The sequence below is a fragment of the Triturus cristatus genome, chromosome 6 (assembly GCF_964204655.1).
Source record: "Triturus cristatus chromosome 6, aTriCri1.1, whole genome shotgun sequence".
In the NCBI taxonomy this organism is placed as follows: domain Eukaryota; kingdom Metazoa; phylum Chordata; class Amphibia; order Caudata; family Salamandridae; genus Triturus; species Triturus cristatus.
Genome location: NC_140589.1, coordinates 332017752 through 332041624, shown reverse-complemented (window position 1 = coordinate 332041624; position 23873 = coordinate 332017752). Strand labels below are relative to the sequence as shown.

General features: G+C 45.9%; 1 protein-coding gene across 1 annotated transcript in view; it reads right to left on the bottom strand.

Annotated features, from left to right (window-relative positions):
* The window catches only part of NOL10 (nucleolar protein 10), a 727799-nt gene that overhangs the window by 101609 nt on the left and 602317 nt on the right, over positions 1-23873 (bottom strand). The window contains exon 19 of the mRNA XM_085610703.1: positions 3966-4213. Coding sequence (XP_085466829.1) covers positions 3966-4213 — 248 coding nt within the window. The remainder of the gene's footprint in view (positions 1-3965; positions 4214-23873) is intronic.

Here is a 23873-nt window from a genome sequence, read left to right as displayed (position 1 = left end):
TGTGTGGGTTAATATTATTTTGGTCCTGATCGATTCGGCTTCAGTTAATTTGTATTATGGGGGCTCTACAAAGGTTGCCAGCTGTCCCTTAGGTTAAGTCTGAACGCCTCAGGTAATAGTATTGCCTCAATATCAGCCGGTCGTTTTTAGATTAGTCTGTTATTTTGTTTAGTAAGATGACGAGGGCAGGATATGGGAAGGAGTCTGCTGTTTTTTGATGTAGGGCTTTCCTTGTCGTTGGGCAAGGTACAAACAATGCTAAAACCATATTAGTAACTAAAAAAACGATATCCCCATTGGTTGGGATTGGCTCTTTCGGGGCAGCCTGTTGCTTGGCAATTACTGTGATCAGAGAGGAGGAGAAGAGAAGAGACACCATCTTTTGCTGCTTTAGCCAAGTTTTGAGCTTTTGAAGTTGTGGATCTCCTAATGTTTGTGGATCTGATGCAAAGTGACAAGAGTGTGCTTCATCTACTTCCCATCTCCTGCCTATTATGAAACCGTACTGAATATCAGGGTGTGTCTATGTCGTTGTTGTTGCACCCACCTTCTTGGTCAGAATTTAAGGTCCATAGGCTACAGACCTGGTAGAATCATTGTTATAGACCTGGACCAAATCTGCTTGAGCTATCTTTAGTAAGGTTCCAATCTTTACAGATTTAGGTTTACAGAATATACCAATCAAGCTAAGATAGCTTTCTTGGGATTTTCTGTTGAGGGCTTGGATACTGAGAAAGCTTGGGTGCCTTACAACGGCTCTGTGGCTCAGTCAATGAATGAGAAAAAGAGAATCACAAGTTCCAATCACAGCCACAGGCAGTCACAAACTCTCACTGAGCTAACTGACCATTGAAGTAACTGGATACATCAGCCAATCATAGGTCAGAACACAGGCATAGGTTGCGAGCGTCAATTGAAAAAGTAGAGGGCTTCCGTGTCCTTCACCTGGATTACTGATTTTGTTTCTCTTCCCAGCTACCATCCACTGTCAGCCTAGCTTCTCCTCCAGTAGCAGCTCAAAAAGTTGATATTGGGCAGGCTTTGGCGCAACCTCTTATATTATAAGCCTAGGTCCTTATTATTCAAAAGAAGAAAGGGCCGGGAAGAAGCATCAAAGAGACCGGTGCCCTTCAGATTTTTATTGTGGTTCAGTAATAGGGCAGTAGTAAAACCTCCTGCCACAGTCGAACCACTAGATGGCCTCTCGCTCTTCTCTTGCCGCAAGTCGCACCAAGCCCCCGCCTCATGTTGGAGGCGTCTACTGCAGTCCCACTCACCAAATCCGCCCAGCCAGTTACCCCGCCTGTAATCAGCAATCCAGTCGGCACTATCAACCTAAACGAGCAGAAAACAGCTACCTACTAGGCTGGTTGTAAGCTAGGCGTAGACAGAAAGGGAGAACAGGAAATAGGTGGCACAGGTGAGCACATAGAGCAGCCCCCGTGAGTGCAGCAAGGGCATTAGCAGGCCTGGCTGCTTCCACTGTCTGGAATCTGGCTCTGGGACGCAGCGTAGGGTAGTGTCGCACTAAGCTGGGTTTGCACGATCAGCTGAGTTAGGGCTGGGAAGGCTATTCAAGAAAGGAATCACCCATTCCATTAGATATTACTGGGTGTAATAAAGATAACTGCTGCATTATCTATGCAGGAGCGACACAACAAATGTCAAAAAGAGTGCACACCTACACACACGTGCGTCATAGACAGAGTTAGGTTGAGTTGGCTGAAGTGTCACTTGCAACCAAATGATAAATACACCCGTTTGTTTATAGTTATACATGTATACATTTATGTGTATTTTCCAGGCCTATCTCATAACCCTCCCAGTACATCCCATGATCAGCATAGAGGAAAACAGGAGTCACTAAGGGCTCATATAAAATATAGTTTTCTCGAATGGCACTGGAGTCATGGCCCATTTAACAGAAGGGAAGGGAAGGAATTGTGTGAAGGGTGCTGAATAGTATGGCATCAATAAACAGCTGAATGTAAATGCCATCAGACCCACGGGCCAGTTGGAGCTCCACCGAGGACCACGGAGTTGAGAAAGATGTCACACATGTTTTTTAAGAACAGTGATAAATCTGCCTCTGGCATGGAAAACGTCGGGTAAGGCTGAGTTGACTGCTGCCTTGTGGTCGGCACCACAGGCGATCCCATCTCTTGGATCGGTCCCGGATCAGAAGGAGCTGCAGACATCAGAGCCTCTGTTTCTTCCTCATCCGGCTCATGGTCCCGTGCAGATGGCTGAGGGAAGGCCGGGGATCTTGGTGACTTTTTCTTCGGAGAGTGGTGCCATCCCGATTCATGTTTCTTCCTCTTTTTATGCTTTTTCTTGGATGACTTCAAGGACGTCAGTGACTCAAATTTTGGTCTGGATTTAAGGTTTCCACGAAGTTTTCCTTAGTACCAGTTTCTCGTTTTTTTTTTACGGCCTTAGGATGCATCTTCTGACATGAGTCACAATCCTTGACATCGTGCTCAGATCGTAAGTACCAAATACAGATTTTGTAAGGATCTGTGATGGACATCTGCCTAGCATTTATGAAGAACATCTGCCCATCACAGTTCCTAAAAGGTTTGAAACCTGACCGTTTGGGTGGAGAAATATCTATGGAACTGCACCAGTAGAAAATCTGTTTGGTGAAAAGCATCGACTGTGTTGACAACTACTAAGGAGATTTGGAGAGCTCTGAATTGCATCAAGGGCACGGAAAAAAGTGAATTGACTTCAGCACGCCGATGGGGCACTATATGGCTCTAGTGATATGGCAGGGATGCCGCGTATGACAATGAAGTGGAGCCTGCGCCTCTACTGACATAGAAAGCAATTGAAGAGTATCTGGATCCAGATTAACGCCTGGGATATTTAAAAGGTGAGAAATCTGCGGGTAAAAGTATCCATCAGAAGAAGAAAATGAGGAAACTTAAATGGAGTTGCTGAACCCCACCTCCTGGCATAAAGAGTGGCACTCTGTGTGCGTGACAAAAGAGGTGAGCTCTAGTAAAACCAGGAGAAAAGATATCAAAGGCACCGGACTTTGGTAACGAAGAAGGTCACAGGAACCCCAGTGAGGTAGAACTGTTGTAGAGCCTAACAAGTGATCATGATCGCAAAAAGTACTGGAGGCCCAACAAGGCATATTACCATGTAAGTTGAAGATTAATTTCTCAGTGAACTGGACACAAGAAGCTCTTGGTGTTTACATGAACTACGAGATACCCAAAATGATATTTTTACTGGAAAGGGCTGTACAACTTTGACCGCAATGCTGATCCCAGGCAAATCACCAAGCAGCACAGATAAGGGCCAAAAGAGCGCAGGTGATGGTACTGAGTCACAAGCTTCTGGTTATGACAGAGGGTCAAAAGACCATGTAGAAGTCCCTGACATTAGTGTTGGAAAAGTGTGATAATATAGATAGAGTCCCAGGTGATGTAGCCTATGGTTGGTCAATATATAACCGAGAGATAATAAATCAATGGAGAAGAGCTGCCAAAAGCCTAGGGGGAAATTTCAAAGGTATTGCATTGTGAGGTGTGTGCACTAAGTGAAACCCTGGCAGACTATTGGGAGGGGGGGGGGGTGTCTATCCATAGATACCAGGGGAGGACAAGGTGAATTGTAGAAATTGGAAAGGAGATTAGGGTATAACTTGGCATCAGATTGACTTACTCCATACGATTGTGGCATAAAATGGAGAATATCAATAAATAAAGGATTGAACATGCAAATGAATACTGAGTTTACTCAGAAGGTACATGTAATAGGCAACGATATACATAACACAAATATATTTTCTAAGCTAAATAAGGGAGTTGAGATGCTACAATAAAGTGAGAATTCTTTGTAGAGTCAAACATGATGATTGACGTCCAATGTATCCAATATTTGTTTTTCAATAATTAGGTTTACATGTTTAAAAAAGAAAAAAATGTGTTTACAAAGATTAACATGGCACTTACTTAATTAAATTTTGCTTTTTGGCTGCATCCTGGAAACTTCTAAATTCCTCTCCTGCTTTGATCTCAAAGAACTTAGGTTTCAGTGTTGTTTGCTGATCTTCCTTGATTCTTTCTTGCCTCTTTACCTTTTTCTCTTCACGTATGAGCTTTCGTTGTTTCCTAACTTCTTCAACCCAGCCCTTTTCCTCATCTGAAGTTTCAGAACTTTCAGCATCACTGGGTTTTCCTTCTGGTTCTTCCTCATCGTCCTGTGGAAGAAAATACACTCAATTCACTTAAACCAAAAAGTTATCACCCATTTCTCTCCCTGAAATCCCAGTCTCACATAGGGCATATGGTTATTCTTGAGTGGATAAACACCTAGCTCATCGAATATTTTATGAAACTACTGGAGTTATATTTCTCAATTTTAAAAAGTGTGAATCAAAAAAGTGATGTGCCTGTCTGTAAATAACTTTGTTCCATAGACTGCACAGCATGCAAGAGACCGAAAGAAAAGAAAAAGAGTTGGAAAAGCTAGTCATCCCACAAGCAATGAAAAGGTGTTGTAAAAAAACAGTACAAGGAAAACATATTTATGGGTCTACAGGAGAAGTGCCATAATAAGTGCACCTTCTGTGCCTCAGAATCCAGCCTAATGAGTGCAGCAATTGACTCTTACGCAGCATTATAATACTTTGTGTGCCAAAGCTTGAGCTTTCATTCAATATGTGGAATGCAGAAAATAAAACAAAAACACTTAAAGTCTTCTCTTCAGTCATATCCCAGCTGAAATATCCCTGCTACGGTGCTTTTACAGACGAGCTGAGACGGATGGAGAGTAACATAGCATGGGGGTTGGGGAAAAGAAGCACACGAGTGAGAGAGCTACAAAACACATGTACTCTCACTGAGTGGTGTATGAAACAGAGAAAAAACAGTAGTTCTTTAAATGTAAGCAGAGGAAGGATACAAGTTAGTCAATCAAAAGAATTGGAATGAGCTTAAGTTTCAGTAGGTAACAAAAAGAGGAAGGCAATCCATCACTTAAAAGCAAGTGAATAAAAGTTACAGCTAAGTCACCCCATCATAAGGAAAGGGAGGAATGTAAGCACACTGTAAGCTCACAACAGGTCTCTGGCAAATAGACAGCCTGCGCCATCTGGTAGGCTCGACCTAAAAAAAGAAAAAAGTAGTTCTTTAATTGTGAGCAGAGGAAAGATACAAGTAAGCCATTCCAAATGATAGTAAAGAGGCTTATGCACCAGGAAAGTGACAAACAAAAGAATAGGAAGGCAAGCCATCGAATAAGAAGGAAGCAAATGAGAGTGACAATAAAGCCAAGTATTGGTACGCAGGGTGCAGGCTGCAAGTCCAATGTAAGCTGGAAACGGTCAGAGTACTATGCAGTCTGTCAAACAATTTAGGCTCCTAAAAAAACGAAGGGCATCCATCTTTCCCGGTCTTCTCATTGAAGTAATTGCGACCAAAAACACAACCCTGCATATGATTTTTTGAAAGAATGCCCTCTAGGTGCTCAATAAAGTAGAAGCCAGAACCTTAAGAACTGCAGGCAGATCCCAAGCAAAGTCCAGAATGTATTTGTGAGGAGGAGCAGACGAAGCGTGACACATACTTTTCTATTTATCACTGTACTTGGTTTCCCATATACACTGTTAGCAGCAAGCTGGGCTAAAATGGTAGAAACACAATGGGTAGAAGCCATTTTGAAGAAAATCCAATATGCGTAGCGGATCACAGGACCAAAGTCTAAAGCACAATTTAGCATAGCAGGCATAAAACAATCCCAGTGTTGACAGTAATAGTGGTCCGTCTGCAAAATTGTTAAATGACTACTGCTACTTCTCTTGGAACAAGACATTAAAGCTCCAGGCTGTCAATTTTGATCTTAATGTCTGGACTGGTGGAACCACTGGCCATCCAAAGGAAGATAGGGTGAGGCATAGAATCCACTTGGACGCACATGATATCAGCTTGAGAAGAAACTATGATTTCTGAAAGTAATCCAAGGAAGGACCAGACGTGCAAACTTCAAATCTAAGCATTGGTTGTCCCATTACCTTGAACAATATGTTCCTACCAGAACATTGTCCTTTAAATGAACCTTTCCATGACTGGAACTTTGAACCCGTTGCTCTGATCTGGGTGAAGTGGTCCGGTTAAAAGGAGAAATCCAGAAAGAGGGGCAACATTACACCCAACTCTTGGCATCAGTCATAATCACGCATTGGTCAGGTGCTAGGAAATATTTACCATAACCAACCACCACTGTAATTCTATGACCAGGAATCTGCTGAAAGAGAACCTGGAAGGTTTTAGTGAAAGAGTCCAAGCACATGCTTCTCATTGATACATCTAACCATGCAAAAGAATATTCCTCTGGTGGCATACTGGATCTATAAATATTCACAGCAATGCTCCTTCTAGGTGCCAGCCGGGCAGCTCCATTCTGAATTTGCCCACTACTAAAGTGAACGGCGCCTCATACAAGCACCACCCCTGCGTGCTAACTCCAGTTCCTTTATTTATGTCTCTTAAAAGGCAGATCCGGAACTGTGCTCCCTCTTTTCATCATATTGACAAATGTTTCGAAAAAACCTGAAATCCAGTGTGTTAGGGGCCAAAATCCCCATCTAAAACTTCAGGGTTCAAACCATGCTGTGACTGTCAGAACAAATATCGGTGGCAGACATGCACTAGGTGTGCTTTTGGTGTTTGGATTCAGGGCACGACTAAGTCAGGTGAAGAATGCATCTTCATGAACTCAAAGGCGATCTGGGATGGTGAAGTGCAGCCGACAGCAGCATGGGTCTCCAGTTGGGTTACATTTGGTAGATCCATCCTCAGCACGGTCTGTGCCTCTCGAACCTGTCTCGGGTTCTGCAATGGCTCCGGTGCAGACCTCCTCTCCGGATCTACAACATTTGCTGGTTCCTTCAAAGATTTGATGCCTGTCCCAACGCTGCTGACACAGGAGGGTGACTGCTGATAGCAATGCCTGATGCACCAAATTTCTGTGTAGTCAGATTCAGACTACCTCAACCACCGAATCACCCACTGTTTCTCCACCAGCTTTTTAGTTCTGAATCTTATCAGGGTTTGTCGCTATTAAGAAAAGATAATGGAAATGATAGGTATGATTTACTACCACGTTCCACATTATGATGACAACAATTTGTATATGAACTTACAGGACGCCAATGGGCTTGATGCGTCCTTCGATAATGGGTTGGTGTCCCACGCAGGCCACCGAAGCAAGAATATTTCTGTATTGATTCAACATGCTGCTGAAGTTCTGATACTGCAACTTCCTTATATGGAGGTCAAAACTAATGTTCTTACTGAAGTTCTACAGCCTGGCAAGGCTTCCCCTGAGCCCTTACTACTCTTCAGCAAAGCCCTAAACAATACTTTGATGGGCCCCGTTGTAGGCCGTGTTCTAGCCCGCCGGTGTACAGGCAGATAGCAGACACCACAGACATGCGCCAGGTGATGCTGATTTTTTGACTCAACACCCTTCTCCGGAAAGTCTGGTTGTCCATGCTTCAACAAACAAGATAAATCTCAATTCATTTCCTATGAACCCCCATCCTTCAAAACAGGGAGCTGTAGAGCACTGAGGAGATAAACCTCTTTGACACCTACCTACGCCTGGAGCAAAAAGGAGCAATGTATTTATTTAATTATTCTACAGACTATACTGCTATCGAAAAGGCTTCCTGGTACTAAAAGTAGGAACAAGATATTGAAGGAATACAACAAAGCCACACAGAATGAAAATATGCATGTGCAAGCGAGGTGTTTCAGTAGAAGTCGACAAAAGATTTAGCTGGAATGCAAAATTCCAACTATAGAAACGAGTGCTTTTGGATAAGTTTGAAAAACAGATGTCAGCAGTGGCGGCTGACAACTACGGTGAGCGGAGCAGTGGGCAAATGATTGCATAAAATAAACAAACAAAATACATAAAAACTCACTGTGCTTGCTGCAGACACATCCTCCTCGCTCCAGTCCTCTTCTTTTTGTCACCTCATGTCTAGGGCCCCGGCTAACTCCCTTAACCAACCCTGGGCCTGCTCTCATGCTGTTAACAAGCACGAGCAAAGCTCCAGGATTGGAGTGACTAGCCTCTCTCTTGGAGCTCCTGAGGACACTGGAGGCTTGCGCATACTCTCAACCTGCAGTCTAAGACAGCTCGGTTGAGAAGTTTATAGTTGGCATAGACAGGCGGCCACAGTGACATGCGCACTATGAACTAGTGCACAGGCAGCCCACCACTGTTGCTACTTAGCAAGCTCCGACCCATCCTGACACTCGATTCAGGACTAGGTTGACGAAAAATAAAATGGCAAAGAATTAACTTTATTACCATTTTATTTTTCGTCTCTGGGGCTTTTCTTGGGGCATTTTATTGGGTCGACGCTCCTTCTCTCTAATGGAGGAGACGCTCCTGACTCTTATCAGAGGACATTGAAATAAAATGGTCTGTTTGGCAAATTCAATCAATTATATGTGTCATGGGCGGATCAGTATTTGGAAGTAGGCATTGATTATGCCCACTGGCGGCCAGGAACACACCAAGAGCAGTCATTGGTATTAATAACTGCTGTGTTGTGATCCTGTATGATATTGCCCAAACAGATCAGGTCACCCTCTAACTCTGTAATAGAACAAAGTGAGTCAGAGAATTTTAAAATTAAAAACAGAATCAAAAGCACTCCCAAATCCCTTTCCTTGGCAGGTTTGCAATGACGTTACTGGATCCCTGTTTGACCAGAATCTTTTTTTGCTGTGCCTCGAGGCCAGAGAGCACAAATCAGTTCTGAATCTGGCGCAACAGACCAGAATTCTATATTGCAAGCATCATGCAACATTTAGAGAGCCAAAGCATCGGGAACATTACTTTTCTCAATCAAATTGATTCGACACTCTTGCTGAGAAAAGTCTGTGTTTTTCTGATAGGAGTGTTGGGGAGAGGTGGATTACTGGTTGATTCAGAAAATAATAAAGAAGTGGAGAAACAATTAGATTGGTAAGATTGTGGAAAAGGGCACAAAAGAATGGAAGTTACAGCAGCATACTCTCCAGTTCAAATATGTAACCAACTTTACTTCTTTCTGCCACACAAAGAATAAGAGGATTCTTTGTGAATGCTGCTGCAGGAGATGCAAATAGACAACTGCAATTACTTCTCAATTATATTTTGGTTGGGTCCCTCTTTTAGGGCAGTAAATTCATGCATGAAACACTTGGCTGTATACGTAGACTACGTTTAGGAACAAAGTAGAAAGCCAATAACAGAATAAACCAACTCCTGAGTAACCTGCTATCCTTTTATCAATATTGTCCAACAGAGTAGTTGCCTCTACAGCGACTGCTATCCAAGTTGCCAGACTGGGAAGAAGTGTATTAGCACCCATCATCACTGGATATTCTAAATGTGAACCATGGATTGGGTAGGATCTACGTCAAGACTAAAAGATGGTCCTTTTCCGAGGCGCTTGGAACTAGTACATCATCCGATTTTGAGTACTGGGGAGGCATGATAAACCTGGAGATGTGGGAGGACTGGTTCTCTAGAAGATGAGGCATTACTTCATTCATCACTAAACAGCTAATGTACTTTTCCCTCGTTTCCATCTCCAGGTCATCAATTTGGGGGTTGTCCTTAACTTCTTCCTCTGGAGTGTCAGGGAGTTAAGGAGGTTTTGGCATAAGTACCCCTTGAATAGATCACACATTATTGAACAGAACTGAATGTGGAATTTACCTGTTGTACATAATCTGCAGTCATAGGCATCAAAGAAGTTGAAGGTGCTGCCATACGAGGCCCCATGGGCATTTCCTTATTAGCAGTAGTAGTAAGAACATGTATGCTTCCTGTGCAACACAGATGCACTAAATAGGCTGTTATGATCTCTTGAAGAGCCAGACTGTTTATCAGGAAAGATAAGCCTTTCTATTGACAGCCACTTCCATCCCTCCATCCTCAACACCATCAGTACAACAGGTCCAACCTATCAGATGTCACAAGCAGGACCAACATACATAATCAGAAACCTGCTTTCTACCTATTGAGCCTGCCAGGTGTCATGATTTCGGGTACTAAGGATCTCTGTTTTAACGGCATAAAACACACAGCTTAATTGCATCATTTGACCAAATAGCACCATCCTGCCAACAGAATAAAATACAAGGTATGACTTTCTTATGACAGCCACTTTAGACCTTCCATCCTCAACACTTTCTGTACGACTGGTAGAACCTCCCAGACTCCACAGGCAGGACCAACAAACAATCAGAAATCCGCCCCATACCTACTAAGCTCTCAGTCAGGAGCCTTGATTTCTGGTACATGGGACCTCTGTTTCACAGACATAAAAAGCACATCCTAATTACATCATTTGACCATACAGCATCATCCTTCCATTAGAATCAAATCCAAGGACAGCCCTGAAATACTCTATAAGTACACTTCTGCTTCGATCTGAGGCTGGGTCAGTTTGTTATAGGCTACTCATGTTCCATGGCTCTTTCTTTTCCTGAAGCAAGACCAACTACAGCAGCACCATAGAGGATAGAGTGAATATAAAGAGGTAAGGAATCTGATGACTGCACATACATGGTTGGGTAACTAATGTCTTTACAAGCATGCCTGACCTGTCAGTGGCCGTTCAATGAGAAAACCCTTCAATGTCCTCTACCAGCCTGCCATGTCAAATTGAAGGCAAAAAGGTAAACTATGGAAAACGTTAAAAAAATCAACAATTATTTGGAAATTCTTACTACACCCCTAAAAGCCTGTTCCAGAATAAGTCCTCCTCGGCACCTACTATCACTGGGAGAAAGGAAACATTAAATGGATTCTGATGGTGAGCCTTAGTTGTTGATAATCTCCAGGATGATGAGTTAAAAAACAGGTTGTGAATAAAGGAAGATTCTTTTCAAGCAACAAGGTACTAGTCTCCATGGTTTTTGATGAGAACACTAGTAATGAAAACCATTCCAGTGGTATAGTGCTTTGTTCTTTCATTTCATTTCTTTTTTTAAAAAAAAAATAACTTGTCTGAAGCTGTAAATACAACCACCTCTTTTAAGGCAATCTGCCGCAAACTACACGGTTATAAATTATCAAAACTATTATAATACCCTTGCAACGTTTATTTTCTTTTATGCAACCATGAAGAGCGGGTCAGAGGTACTTTTACATTTTATTAAAGGTTTTTCTTATATGTGAATATTGCTTAGGGAGTGTTGAAGCAATGGTGAAAGCGCAGGGCATTCAGAGAAATGGGGTAAGCATTCTGCAATTACAGAGGAATACATAATTCCTGCATAAATGCTACACTTATTGGATTCAATCTTCAAATATTCCACATAATACATTTGTAAAGAGCCATACGTGTAACCCAAAGTCTCCAAAGCTACAGGATTTACATTGCAGTTAATCAGAGATCTATGATCACGACAATGTGCGCAGGTTACATCCTATAATGGTCGTTGTACTACAAGGAGTCACAAGCCTGGCTTCTGCTCTGCACTACATTCAATCATAATCTCACTGTAGCATTTTCACAATATTGCAAGTCCAAAATTAAATATTTATATTACCTATTTGTTTGTGAAAATTCCAGTTTTTCCCTTTGATATAAAATAAATAACATAAGCACTGGTGCTGTGAAATGTAGTTCAAATATGATTTTTGTTTTAATTTAGTATTTTTCGTGTCCAGGTTGTATGAGTGATTGCAGACGGGACTAGCTAGGTCTGCTAAAACTAGCTACAGTTACACGAGGTTTAAAACTCTCACTAAATGATGCACGAGTGCCACTCCCTAATGAACTTTTAGGGCATCTTAAAAATACTAGTGTTAATTAAAAAAATGTACTCACAAAAAGTACCATACAATGGTTTACATTTTAATACTGCATTTCTTTTTGTGCAGATTTATATAGCGCGAACTCGACCCGAAGGTATTGGAGCGCTTTACATGAGCACCGGTTACGTTACACAAGGACACATTCAGGCACGGGGAGATTAAGTGATGTGCCCAGAATCACATGATGTGGACACGACTCCGAGGCTCGAACCCTGGTTTCCAGCATTGACTATTTCGAAAATAATTGCCGCTTTTTGGGATCGTGGTAGTAGGCTTTTCATGTGCGCATCTCAATTGTTAGTAAGTACCCATCCAAATATGGTAACCTTGAATTTGTTCGGGTTAGAAATGTGAAGATAATAACAGGGACTAATGTTTCAGAATCATACAATGCAACGATCTCCGCACGGAGGCCTCAAACTAAAACGTAGTAGCTACGAAAGAAGATATAGCACTAATGAAAAAACGTCTAATAGGTAGATTGGATAATAACGAATGGTTTACTGAGGAAATTAAGATAGCAAAACTTTAGGCGTTTAGAATACATACATAGAGTTTCTATAATACGTGTGTATTAAATGGTCTATTTCTTTTTAAAAGAAAAGGCACTGTGTCAGGGTTCACCCCTTTTCCCCCACGAGAGCACCCCAGACTTACCTCTTCCACCCTCCTCTTCTCCCTTTCAGCCCCCGGATATCGGGATCGCGGGTAGCGGTTCTAGTGCGGTTGATCTCCCCGGGCTCTGGCCCTTTAACAACGATGCTGCCTGTTCGTCAACAGACCCCACCCTCTCACACGCTACAAGAGAGGATTCGCCCGCTCTGAGGGGGTGGAGTCCCAACGAGGAAGTGAAGCCGAACGACAACGAGACGCCGAGAGAAGGAGAACGCGGAACAACCGGACGCAGAGAGAGAGGGAAAAACCCAGCGGAGCAGTGCCCAGACGAAGAACCAAACATCGACGAGCCAGGAGGCCTTTCCCATGCTGCGCCCCGCCATGGACCAGGAGGTTCGTGGCTTCAGCAGGTGCGTGAGCGGCTCCGGGGGTCGGGCGGCGGGTGGTTGACAGCTCCCCGGGTGGACAGTAAAGCGGGCGGGAGGCTTACGGGTCAGTCCTTCTCCCGGTGCTGGTTCCCCTCTACACTCACCATCTGGCCCTTGTGGTGCTCCCTCACTTCCCCTCCCCGATCGCCTCACAAGTCGGCTGAGAGTAAAGGCTGTGTTTTTTTCTTTCTTTTTCTTATCTTTCCCCAAACGCCCCCTGGGAGAGCCAGAGAACGGCCAGACCAAGGATTTAAGGAGCTATTCCCCAAGAACGTGTTGAAATCTCGCTTCACGGACAGCTGTTTGTATCGGACTGCTCTTCCTTATCGGTCTGCTGGGAAGTCTTTAACATAAAAACCCCTTGCATTACACCCTGTGGTCACGCGTTTCATTCAACCCGCCACACACTGATTGGACAATGACTTATTGAGTGTTGTCCTTGCATGCCAATGGATGGAGATTACTAGCCCACACCACTTCCCCCGAGTAGGCTTTGGGCTGCTCTGCTTCACTAACCTGAGAGAGTCAAGTGCTACAATGGGATTCTTGGTTCCCGGAAAGGAGACAATTATGGACCTATTACTTTGCTGACCTTACATCCTGCACAACTATTAACCCATTTCTTACGGTAGCACTCTTGCTAATGGACACTCAATCTGCACATTTCTCACCTTTTCAATATCCCCTGGCAGCAGCTGGATCTGGAAATTCAAAAACCAGAACTCCCACATGCTGGTAGGTGGAGCTGTGCATTTCTGTGCTGACATCGTGATGAACAGAGCTGCATTTTAAGCTCTACCTATACGTGCCAACGTCAATTTCTTTCATATGCTTGACTGCACTTTCAGACTTCTAGAGGCATCTTATTAGCCAATGCGTAGCAGATCTTAGTATAGTGAACTATCCATCAGGAGATGGCTTGTTTGTACACCGCACTGTCCTTCTCTACTGCAGAGGACCCCACAAACAGCCGATGGTCCACCCAATGTACCTTTGTATGATTGATGTAAAAGCTCAGTGCTCTGTTGTGGTCTAAGGTGTGGAGTCGCTCTTCGTCTTTTGAGGGATGAGGAGGCAAAAAGAAGGTCAAAAGAGCAACGATGGGGAGGAGCCAAGATGGCGACCGGGACGGCAGCGTAGACTCCCGGCTCCGTGAACCTCTGCATCCCGCACGGATATCCTGCCTGAGATCCTTAACCTGTGCTACGTGGTCGTGTTTCTGAAGGAGAGGGGCTCCCGACTGTCTGACTCCGAGGTTTCTAGCTGCGGTATTACCGGAGAAAACTGCATCTGAACTTTGCGGCCTGTGCGGCCCTGGAGCCGGGACATCGAGTGGACGCCGTGGCCGGGTGGCAGTGCGACAACAGCGGCCAGTGGTGACTGGGTGGAGTCGGCCCACCGGAGCGGTGCCAAACTCGGCCTACATTTCGGCATGGTCACTTCTACTGCCCAGCGTAGCGGACCGAGTGCTTGACCGGGGGTGCAACTCTTAGGTTCCCCGGTGACTGCCCCTGCCTTGCTGGTGAGCTGCCCGGCCGCCGTCCGTATCCTGCCCCGATCGCTGCGGGCCGCCCCCGGATTCCACGGGGGCTGGTCCGTGGTGGGGACGACTGTTGCCCGTGACCACGGATAGTTTTTTGCCTGCCCCCGGAACCCGGTCACCCGCGACGTGGACATCGCGACGTTTGTCCCGGCCCCGGTGAGGGTCGGGCATACTTGGCGGCCATCTTTGGGCGATGAAGCCTACCATCCTGTCCGCTGGGCCGCGGCGGGCCTGTGAGCGTACGACTTCTGGGAGTATGGCGGCGAGATCGCAGAGAGCTGAGCTGGGGTACGGCGACCTCCTTGAGGCTCTTGGTACTCTTCACTCCTCCTTGGTTCATGGTTTCGTGATCTTGGGGAGTAGGCTCGACGGTGTGGCGTCGGAGTTGGGGCAGTGGCGGCCCGCCTGTCCGCACGAATACAGAGACTACCCACTCTGCGCGCAGGAGGATGCTGTGGCGGCCACCCCTGAGGTTAGTGCACGACTGGACGCCCCGGCCAGTATGCTACAGTGTGTTCGACCTTCTGAGGGCCTGATCTGTCCCGGAGGCGTTGGACCTGAGTGTGATGTGGTGGCCTCATCCCGTACATGCCCTCCTACGACCCAGGGACAACTCCTGCAACTAATGTCTGCTTTGGCTGCTTCTGCCTCCCTGAACCTTGCATGCAGTGCAGATCCTAGGGCAGCACTGGGAAGCCTGTTTCCTCACGCGGCGGACTGTGTTGATGTTCAGAGACTTCCACCCCACCTGTGTGCGTCGCTTCTCTGTCGTTGTTGGACATTTCTCTGCCTAGGAACATTGGGTATGGTGCTGGGTCGAGGGGTTGGCATGGGCAGAATTCCAAAGAGTGGTCAGGGATGAGGCTGGCTCCTCGGGGGTGGTCGCCTAATGGACGGGCGGGCATAGAGGTGGCGTGCTCTCCTGACATGGCTACTGGCACAATAGGTACAGAATGCTCCCCATCGTGGTTTGAGAAGATTGTCTTTGTGCTGTTCCTTGTTCACTTTAGGGGAACCTTACCGTGCGGGAGGGAGAACGCCGGGGGTCTGTTATGAAGGCCCTCCTCCAGTTTATAAATACTTTCTCTACCCCCCGCCTGGTGGGGGTCTTTTCCTACTTCTTTTTCCCTACTCTTCTATATTTCGGGTCTGGTTCCAGGGCGACAGGCACACTGCTGGGGGGGGGGGGGGGCCGTACTCATTTGCAGAGGTGCAGGGTGGGGGGTTGGGGGAGGGGATTCTGTATTCTTTCATCTCCTTTTCCATGGCCTCCTTTTTCTTCTCTGATTCTTTTTGTTTTTTCTTTTTCTGGGATCAGCGTGATACACTCCCTTTTGCTATGCCTCGTTGCCATTCCATGTGTTCACAACTTCCGAGGTGTTCTTGGGGAGTTTTGGCGGGGGACTGCGGGCGCAACTGTATATTATGTTCTTCCCCATCCTGATGTTCTTGTGTTTGCGCCATCGACCTAATAGATGGCTGTAAATCGCTAACGTTCATTACTCTGCAGCTCCGTGATCGTTGTTTTAAAATTGCTTGTCACCTGATCCTACTGCCTTGTCTCATCATAAAATGAAAACCTTTTTCTCCTGGTGCCCTACTTACGCTGTTCACAGTATTAGTAGTACGATTTTGCTCCCCGAAGTGCTGCCTGTGTTTGTACTTGTCGTTATTGATCTGATTGCTTAGCGGCCGGCCCTGGGGGGTTGTAGGCCCATACTTGTTCTTATTGAACTGTTAATAAAGGTTTCCAAAAAAAAAAAAAAAAGAGCAACGATGAGGTGTGAAAGTTCTCCACACTGTGAGCAGGAGCGTGCCTGAGCATATAACTATTTACTAAATAAGTATCTTGACCCAATCTCGACAGTCACATACTATTTTTGCATCTTTGCATGCAGTAACAAGCTGCATTAAATACTAGATAAGCTGGGCACAGAAGAACAGTTTAACCGAAGGAGATTTCAGTTGTAAGCTTGACCTCGCATTAGAATCAGGACAGTAATGCTTACAAAACATATGGAGAGAAGGTAAGAATACATGTTTGGGTAGAATGTTTGCAGAGTTACACAAATACATTATTTCTCAAGACTGCTGCAGTGGCATATCTGCCTCTTGTACATGGACCCTTGGATGAAAGAGCAACAGATAATATTCTAAGTACAGCATAACGCACCTGACTTCCAATCTGCAAACTCCTTGTCTGTAGACAGGTTTACCATTAGCAGACGAGTAAAAACACAAAAGCTATAACTGAAAGGATTTCTTAAAATTAAGGGTACACAACCTTTACACAGTGGTTTGATTTGAATTAGAAAAGAACACTATTAGGATTATGGATTGATTAACACAACATCCGAACAACTTGAAGAAAGCAAGGATGAGTACAAAGAAATACAATATCCACCAAGAAAATTGTGTTTGGCTGCTCAACAGTGCACGGAGCTCACTTCTCATTGCATCGTCTCAAATTGGTGGCGTCATTGCAGTTGTCAACACAGTAAGCTCCAAAATGGGACCATATTCACCCAAGAGTATGCACCAAACCAGAAAACCATGACCAACAAATATTTATATATTTTTGCTGGCATATTCTCCCAGCAGGCCATCTTTTGGCCACTTTAAGCACACTGCAGTACAAACAATCATAGTTATGGTGTCATGGGCCGGTACGTGCATGCTGGTCTGAAAGTTGTAAAAGACCAAATAGATCACCAGGGAGGCCATATATTCAGTAGGTGTTTTACAGGTTTACTGGATGTAGAAAATGTCTTTATGGAGATGGCGTTTAGGGTCCTCTTAAGGTAGAGATTTTTCACAGTTCATTTTTCAACAGTTTCCTGAAGTGCACGTCATCTGGCTGCATCCACATGGGTGGTAGTAGTGTATTTCAGAGTTTTGCCAGAAAGATAAAGGTGACTAGAGCAATACAAAGAAGTAAATATAGCAAAAATGCCTCAAACTATATTATAAGGAAATATGAACTGTGTCTCCAAAATAAAAGGTACTTAAATATCAAATGCTTTCCAGCTTCATGACAAATAGTCCATCGTGAAGCAGATTACCAAAGGCCTATTCATAGATTTCAAGAATTAATCTCTGAAAGCAGCATCAAAAACGACATCAAAAGCGGCATCAGGGGGGAGGAGCCAAGATGGCGACCGGGACGGCAGCGTAGATTCCCGGCTCCGTGACCCTCCGCATCCCGCACGGATATCCTGCACGAGATCCTCAGTCTGCGCCATGAGATCGTGTTTGTGAATGAGAGTGGCAACCGATTGTGTGACTCCGAGGTTTCTGGCTGCCGTACCGCCGGAGAAATCTGCAGTTGAACTTTGCGGCCCGTGCAGCCCCGGAGCCGGGACCTCGAGTGGACGCCTCGGCCGGGTGGCAGTTTAACAACAGCGGCCTGTGGTGACTGGGTGGAGTCGGTCCACCGGAGCGGTGCTGCCCTCGGCCTGCATTTTGCCGTAGTCGCTCCCACTGCTAAGCGTAGCGGACCGAGGACATGCCCGGGGGTGCAATTCTCAGATTCTTCGGTGCTTGCCCCTGCCTTTGACGGTGAGCTGCCCGGACGCCGCCCCTAGCTCGCCCTGATCCTTGCGGGCTGCTCCCGGCTTTTCGCGGGAGCTGGTCCGTGGCGGGGACGACTGTTGCCCGTGACCACGCAACGGCGGAATTTGTGCCTGCCCCCGGACCCCTGTCTTCAGCGACGTGGACCTCGAGGCGCTTGTCCCTGGGTCCCGGCCCCAATACGAGTCGGGCCTTCCCGGCGGCCATCTTGTTGCTATGCAGCCTACCATCCTGTCCACTGGGTCGCAGCAGGATTGGGAGTGTGTGACTTTTGGGAGTGTGGCGGAGCGATCGCAGAGAGCTGTGCTGGGGTACGGCGACCTCCTAGAGGCCCTTGGTGCCCTTCATTTCTCCTTGGCTCGTGGCGCCGGGGTCTTGGGGAGTAAGCTCGATGGTGTGGCATCAGCGTTGGGACAGTGGCGGCATGCTGGTCCACAGGTACACAGGGGCTTCCCACACTGCACACAGGAGGATAATGTTGCGGCCACCCCTGCGATTAGTGCACAGCCGGACACTCCGGACAGTATGCTACCGTGTGATCGGCTAACTGAGGGTTTGATCTGTTCCGGAGGTACTGGACCTGAGTGGAAGGTGGTGGCCTTGTCCCGTGCACGGCCTCCGGCGACCCAGGGACAATTCCAGCAAAGTTTGTCTACTTTGGCTGATTCAGCCTTCCTGGACCTTGTGTGCAGTGCAGATCTTGGGGCAGCACTGGGAAAGACGTCCCTCCATGATGCGGACTGTGTTGGTACTCAGAGACTTCCACCCCACCTGTGTGCGTCGCTTCCCGGTTGTTTTTGGACACTCCTTTACCTTGGAACATCGGACATGGTGCTGGGTCGAGGGGTAGGCATGGGCAGAATTGCAAAGAGTGGTCAAGGATGAGGCTGATCCTTCGGGGGTGGTCATCTAGTAGACGGGCGGACTCATGGTTGCGTACTCTCATGGTTATTAGCATAGTTGGTGCATAATGCTCCCCATTCCCCTTTTTTGATATGGTCGATTTGGTGCTGCTTATTGTTTGCTGTGGGGAGACTTCACCGTGCGGGAGGGAGAAGCCGGGGGTATGTTTTGAAGGCCCTCCTCCAGTTTATTATACTTTCTCCACCCCCCCGTCTGGTGGGGTTCTTTCTTACTCCTTTTTCCCTGTTTCTTCTATATTTCGGGTCTAGTTCCAGGGCGACAGGCACACTGCTGGGGGGGGGGGGGGCCATACTCATTTGCAGAGGTGCAGGGTGGGGGGTTGGGGGAGGGGACTCTTTAGTCTTTATCTCTTTTTCCATGGCCTCCTTTTTCTTCTCCGCTTCTTCTTGTTTCTTCTTTTCTGGGATCAGCGCGGTACACCTCCTTTGTTGTGAATCGTCGCCTCTCCATGTGTGCCACAGTTTCCGGGGTGTTCTCTGGGCGTTAGGTACCGGGGCCTGCAGGCGCAACTGTTTTTGATATTCTTCCCCATCCGGAATTTCCCGTGTCTGCGCCATTGATCCAATAGATTGCTGCTTATTGCTTACGTCTATTATTCTTGCCCCGTATCGCTGTTGGGAAATTGTTTGGCACCTGATCCTACTGTCTCGTTTCATTATAAAATGAAAAACCCTTTTTCTCCTGGTGTCCTACCTGCGCGGCTCACTGGCCGGACTATATTGGAATGAAGATCCTGCTCTCCGAGGTGCCGCCTGTGTTTACATTTGCTCTTATTGCTCTGATTGCTTAGCGGCCGGCCCCGGGGGGTTGTAGGCCCATACTTGTTAATGATTGAAATGTCAATAAAGGTTTTTCAAAAAAAAAAAAAAAAAAAAAAGCGGCATCAGTGTGACATTCATCAGCATTCTAGACTGGGGCAGCAGCCGGAAAAGTTGCACCAAAGCAACAGCCTGTGAAGGCATAGAGTTGGGTGGTGTTCGGGGCAGAGAGCCCAGAATCACTGGAACGCAATTTCTGGACCAATTTTGTGAGATAGAAAGAATCGAAAAGGCCCAACATGGCCTGCTGAGAAGCCTCAACCTTAAATAGAGCGGTGGATAGAGTTCGAATCTGATCAAAATATATATCAACTCGGAGGAAAAAGAGAAAAGAGTCAGCATCAGGGGATGGGGACGCTGAATCTACAACCGGTCCCAGAGGCAGGACTATTTCTTTGATGAAAGAGACAACTTTTTCCTACGATGTTCCCTTGCTCCTAAAATAGGAGAAAGGGAACATGTAGAGGTATCCTTAAGTGTGTGAGACAAGAATAACTTAGCTTTCCACTCTCTGCTGGCCTTTAGGTGCATAAAGGAGGGATAATCACATGTTGATGGACTGTGATCAAGCACTATATGAAGATGCTGTGGGAGTCAGACAGATATATCTATTTACAATATTGATAGCTTTTGAACCCTGATATCTTAGAAGGTGACATTTGACCAAGTGAGCTGAACATGTGTTGTTACAATTTAAAGGAAATCAGTACGAAGTCATGGGATATCTCTGAACTCTTGTTGGCAAGTCATGGAGAAACAGTAACACGCAGCGCAACACGTGGTACCTTATTTAGGCTGGCATTGTCACTTCCTGGATGGGGGAAGCCATGACTGCAGTTGCATGGTGCCACTTATCGGTGCTGGAGAGCTACTGGTAAGATAAAACATTTTACAGATCCAGGTTGCGCCTAGGGATAGTCCTAACATGAGGAATCAGCGGGAAGAATGATTCACCAGAAATAGCATCAATGCAGAGCATAAAAACCATAGCAGATGTGCTCTAACTTCTCCTGTCACAGCCAAGTATATATGTTTATAGATTTCTAAAGCGCTCGAATGCCGAGGCGTCTTGGCGCTGAGGTGTAGTAGCAGGGAACGTAAGAGAATCACTCATGGTTTCGAAAACGCGAGTTTTTAATCCTTTCCTAAAGGCCTGGAGGTCGGGTTGCAGTCTCATGGCCTGAGGCAAGTTATTCCACAATCTGGCCGCACAATATGTGATCATACGACCCCCCCCCCCAGCGTGACCTTCTGATTTTTGGGACTCTAACAAGACCCTGCATAGCTGATCTAAGGGGGCATTCAGGGACATAGGGTACAAAAAAGTTCTCTAGATCCTCTGTGGCGCCACCATATATTGCCTTGTGCACATAAGTAAGCGCCTTAAATTCTACACGTTGTTTTATGGGTAGCCAATGCAGAGATCGTAGTCCTGCTGAAGTTGGTTGTCCTCTATTAAGATCCAGCAGCAGCCTGGCCGCTGCGTTCTGTAATGATTGCAGCTTCAGCAGCTGACACTTATCGAGCCCCAAGAATAGGGCATTGGAGTAGTCCAACTTAGAAAGAAATAGGGCCACCATCACTGTTTTTTGGAGTTCTGATGGTATGAAAGGAAAAACCTTTCTCAAAGTTTTCAAGAGATAAAAACAGGAAGACACAAGACTGTTCACCTGGGCCCCCAGATTAAGTTTGTTGTCAAAGAGAACGCCCAGATTTCTAACTTTCTCTACTGTAGTCGGACATATTCCTGCCTCTGATGGCCACCATGATTTATTCCACAGGGGCAAACCTGGCCCGAACTCCATCACCTCTGTTTTATCCGTGTTTATCTTTAGATAATTCTTACCCATCCAGGACATGATCTCTGTAAGGCAAGAATGGAATCTGCCTGCTATAGCTCCATGCTGATTGTTGGTGGCTAGGACAAGTTGTGAGTCGTCAGCATACGAAACCAAGACAAAGCCATGTTTCCTGACAAGATCAGCCAAAGGTGTCACATATAGATTAAACAGAGTGGGAGACAGGGCTGACCCCTGTGGAACTCCACAGGGAAGGAAGAAATCATCCGATGTCATACCTTCCCAGAACAGCTTCTGCTCCCTGCTACTGAGAAAGGATACCAGAAGGGCCAGGGCTGTTCCTCCTATCCCAATTTCCCTCAGCCGCTGCGCAAGGGCCAGGTGGTTGACAGTATCAAAGGCAGCAGACCGGTCAAGGAGTACCAGGATTGCCTTTCCACCGCTGTCTACTGCTCTACGGATCTCTTCAGCTGTCTTGACCAGAGCTGATTCCGTCGAATGTCGTGGCCGAAAGCCGTGTTGGGAAGAGTCTGACAAACTGTTAGTATCTAAGTAGGCTGTAAGCACTTTGTTTAGATATTTCTCCAAAACCTTAGCTGCAAAAGGGAGGCCGGCGATGGGGCGGTAGTTATTAACATTGGCTGGGTCCAAACTAGGTTTTTTTTTAAAAGGGGAGTGATGGCCGCACGTTTCCAAATAGCGGGGTACTGTCCAGATGTTCAAATTTGATTCAGAATCGGAGTAAGGTATTAGCAAATCGGATCAGCTGCTCGGTGCATGAAAGAAGGTGGACAGGGGTCAGTCGGGGCTCCGGATTTCAAAGAGATCAGGATGTCATTAACCTCATCTTTGCTCATCGGCTGAACACTACTCAGCCTACTCGAAAGCTGTGTGAGGGACATCGGCGTATCCTGAAATTGTGTTGAGTTAGAAAATTTATTGTAGATTCCCTAAACCTTCTCTTGAAAATGTTCCGCAAGAGCATTGCAGAAAATCTGGTCTGGCTTAAAAGTATTAGTTTGCTGAGGTTTCATCAGTGAATTAACTGTTTTAAACAGTTCTCTGGAGGAGTTACCCGCCTCCTTAATTTTGGCTGTGAGAAAGTCTTTTTTGGCCGCCACTATTGCCTCCTTGTATTCGTGAACGGAGAGATTGTATAGGATTTTCTTTGAATTATCGTAGTTAATCCTCCAGAGGCACTCCGCCTTTCTGCAAATAGTCTTTAAACTTTTAAGTTCAGGAGTATACCACGGGGAAGATGTCTTCCCTTTCTGTATTTTTACTAACTTTACTGGTGCAACCTTATCTGCTGCTCCCAGAATCCAGTTATTAAACTGCTGTATTATAGTATTGTTATCGCAGTTTAATCCAGTGGGGCCTGGACCCAAAGCTGATTCAAAGACTCCCTCCTTTACTTTATCCCAGCGTCTAATGGGAATTTTTGTCAAGCTTGCTTGTACTGTGAGCCGCCGTTTGAGACTTTTAAGTTTAAAATAAATGGTCTTGTGATCAGTCCATGGCAGCTCCACTGAATTGGAGAGGGAGATATCGACCTCATTGGTAAAAATCCCGTCCAGCGTATGACCGGCTATTTGCGTGGTACCCACTATTATCTGTGCTAGATTAAGGGCTGCCATGTTATCTAAAAGTCTCGCGGTTTCAAAATTATTATTCAACTCCAAATGATAGTTGAAGTCGCCCAGGACCATAAGAGAATGAGAATCAGTGTACGATTCCAAGAGCGTCATCAGCGTTTGCATGAAAGTTCCTCTAGGGCCAGGAGGACGGTATATTAGAATACCCTGGAAGATCTGCAAATTGTTAACTTTTATAAGAAATTGCAGCGCTTCTGCTGGGAGGGTCGGGATGCTTTCTATGTGAACTTTGAAAATTAGCTCGATAAATAATGGCTATCCCTCCACCTTCCCTATTCCTCTGTTTTGCGACAAATACGCATATCCATTCGGAACTGCAATATTCCAATCCGGGACAGAAGAGTTGTCTGTCCAAGTTTCAGTTAAAAAAAACAATATCTGGAGCGGAGGAGCAGATAAAATCTTCCACTTAATACCTATGCTTGACCATGGAGTGAGCATTTAACAGCACACATTTAATATAATCAGGGGTGATTTCTTTAGAAGTGGTAGAAGCTTGCTCCAAGGCCCTCACAACAGGGCCTGACTTTAAATAAATGTCTAGAGAGTTCTCCTCTGTCATTCCCCTCTGGCCTTTGCACTGCCCGTGTTGTTCCAATTGAAAAGAACACTTAGGACAACTAACCGCAGCTCTCATGCCCTGGAAAGTAGGTAAATTGTGGGGTACACAGAATGTA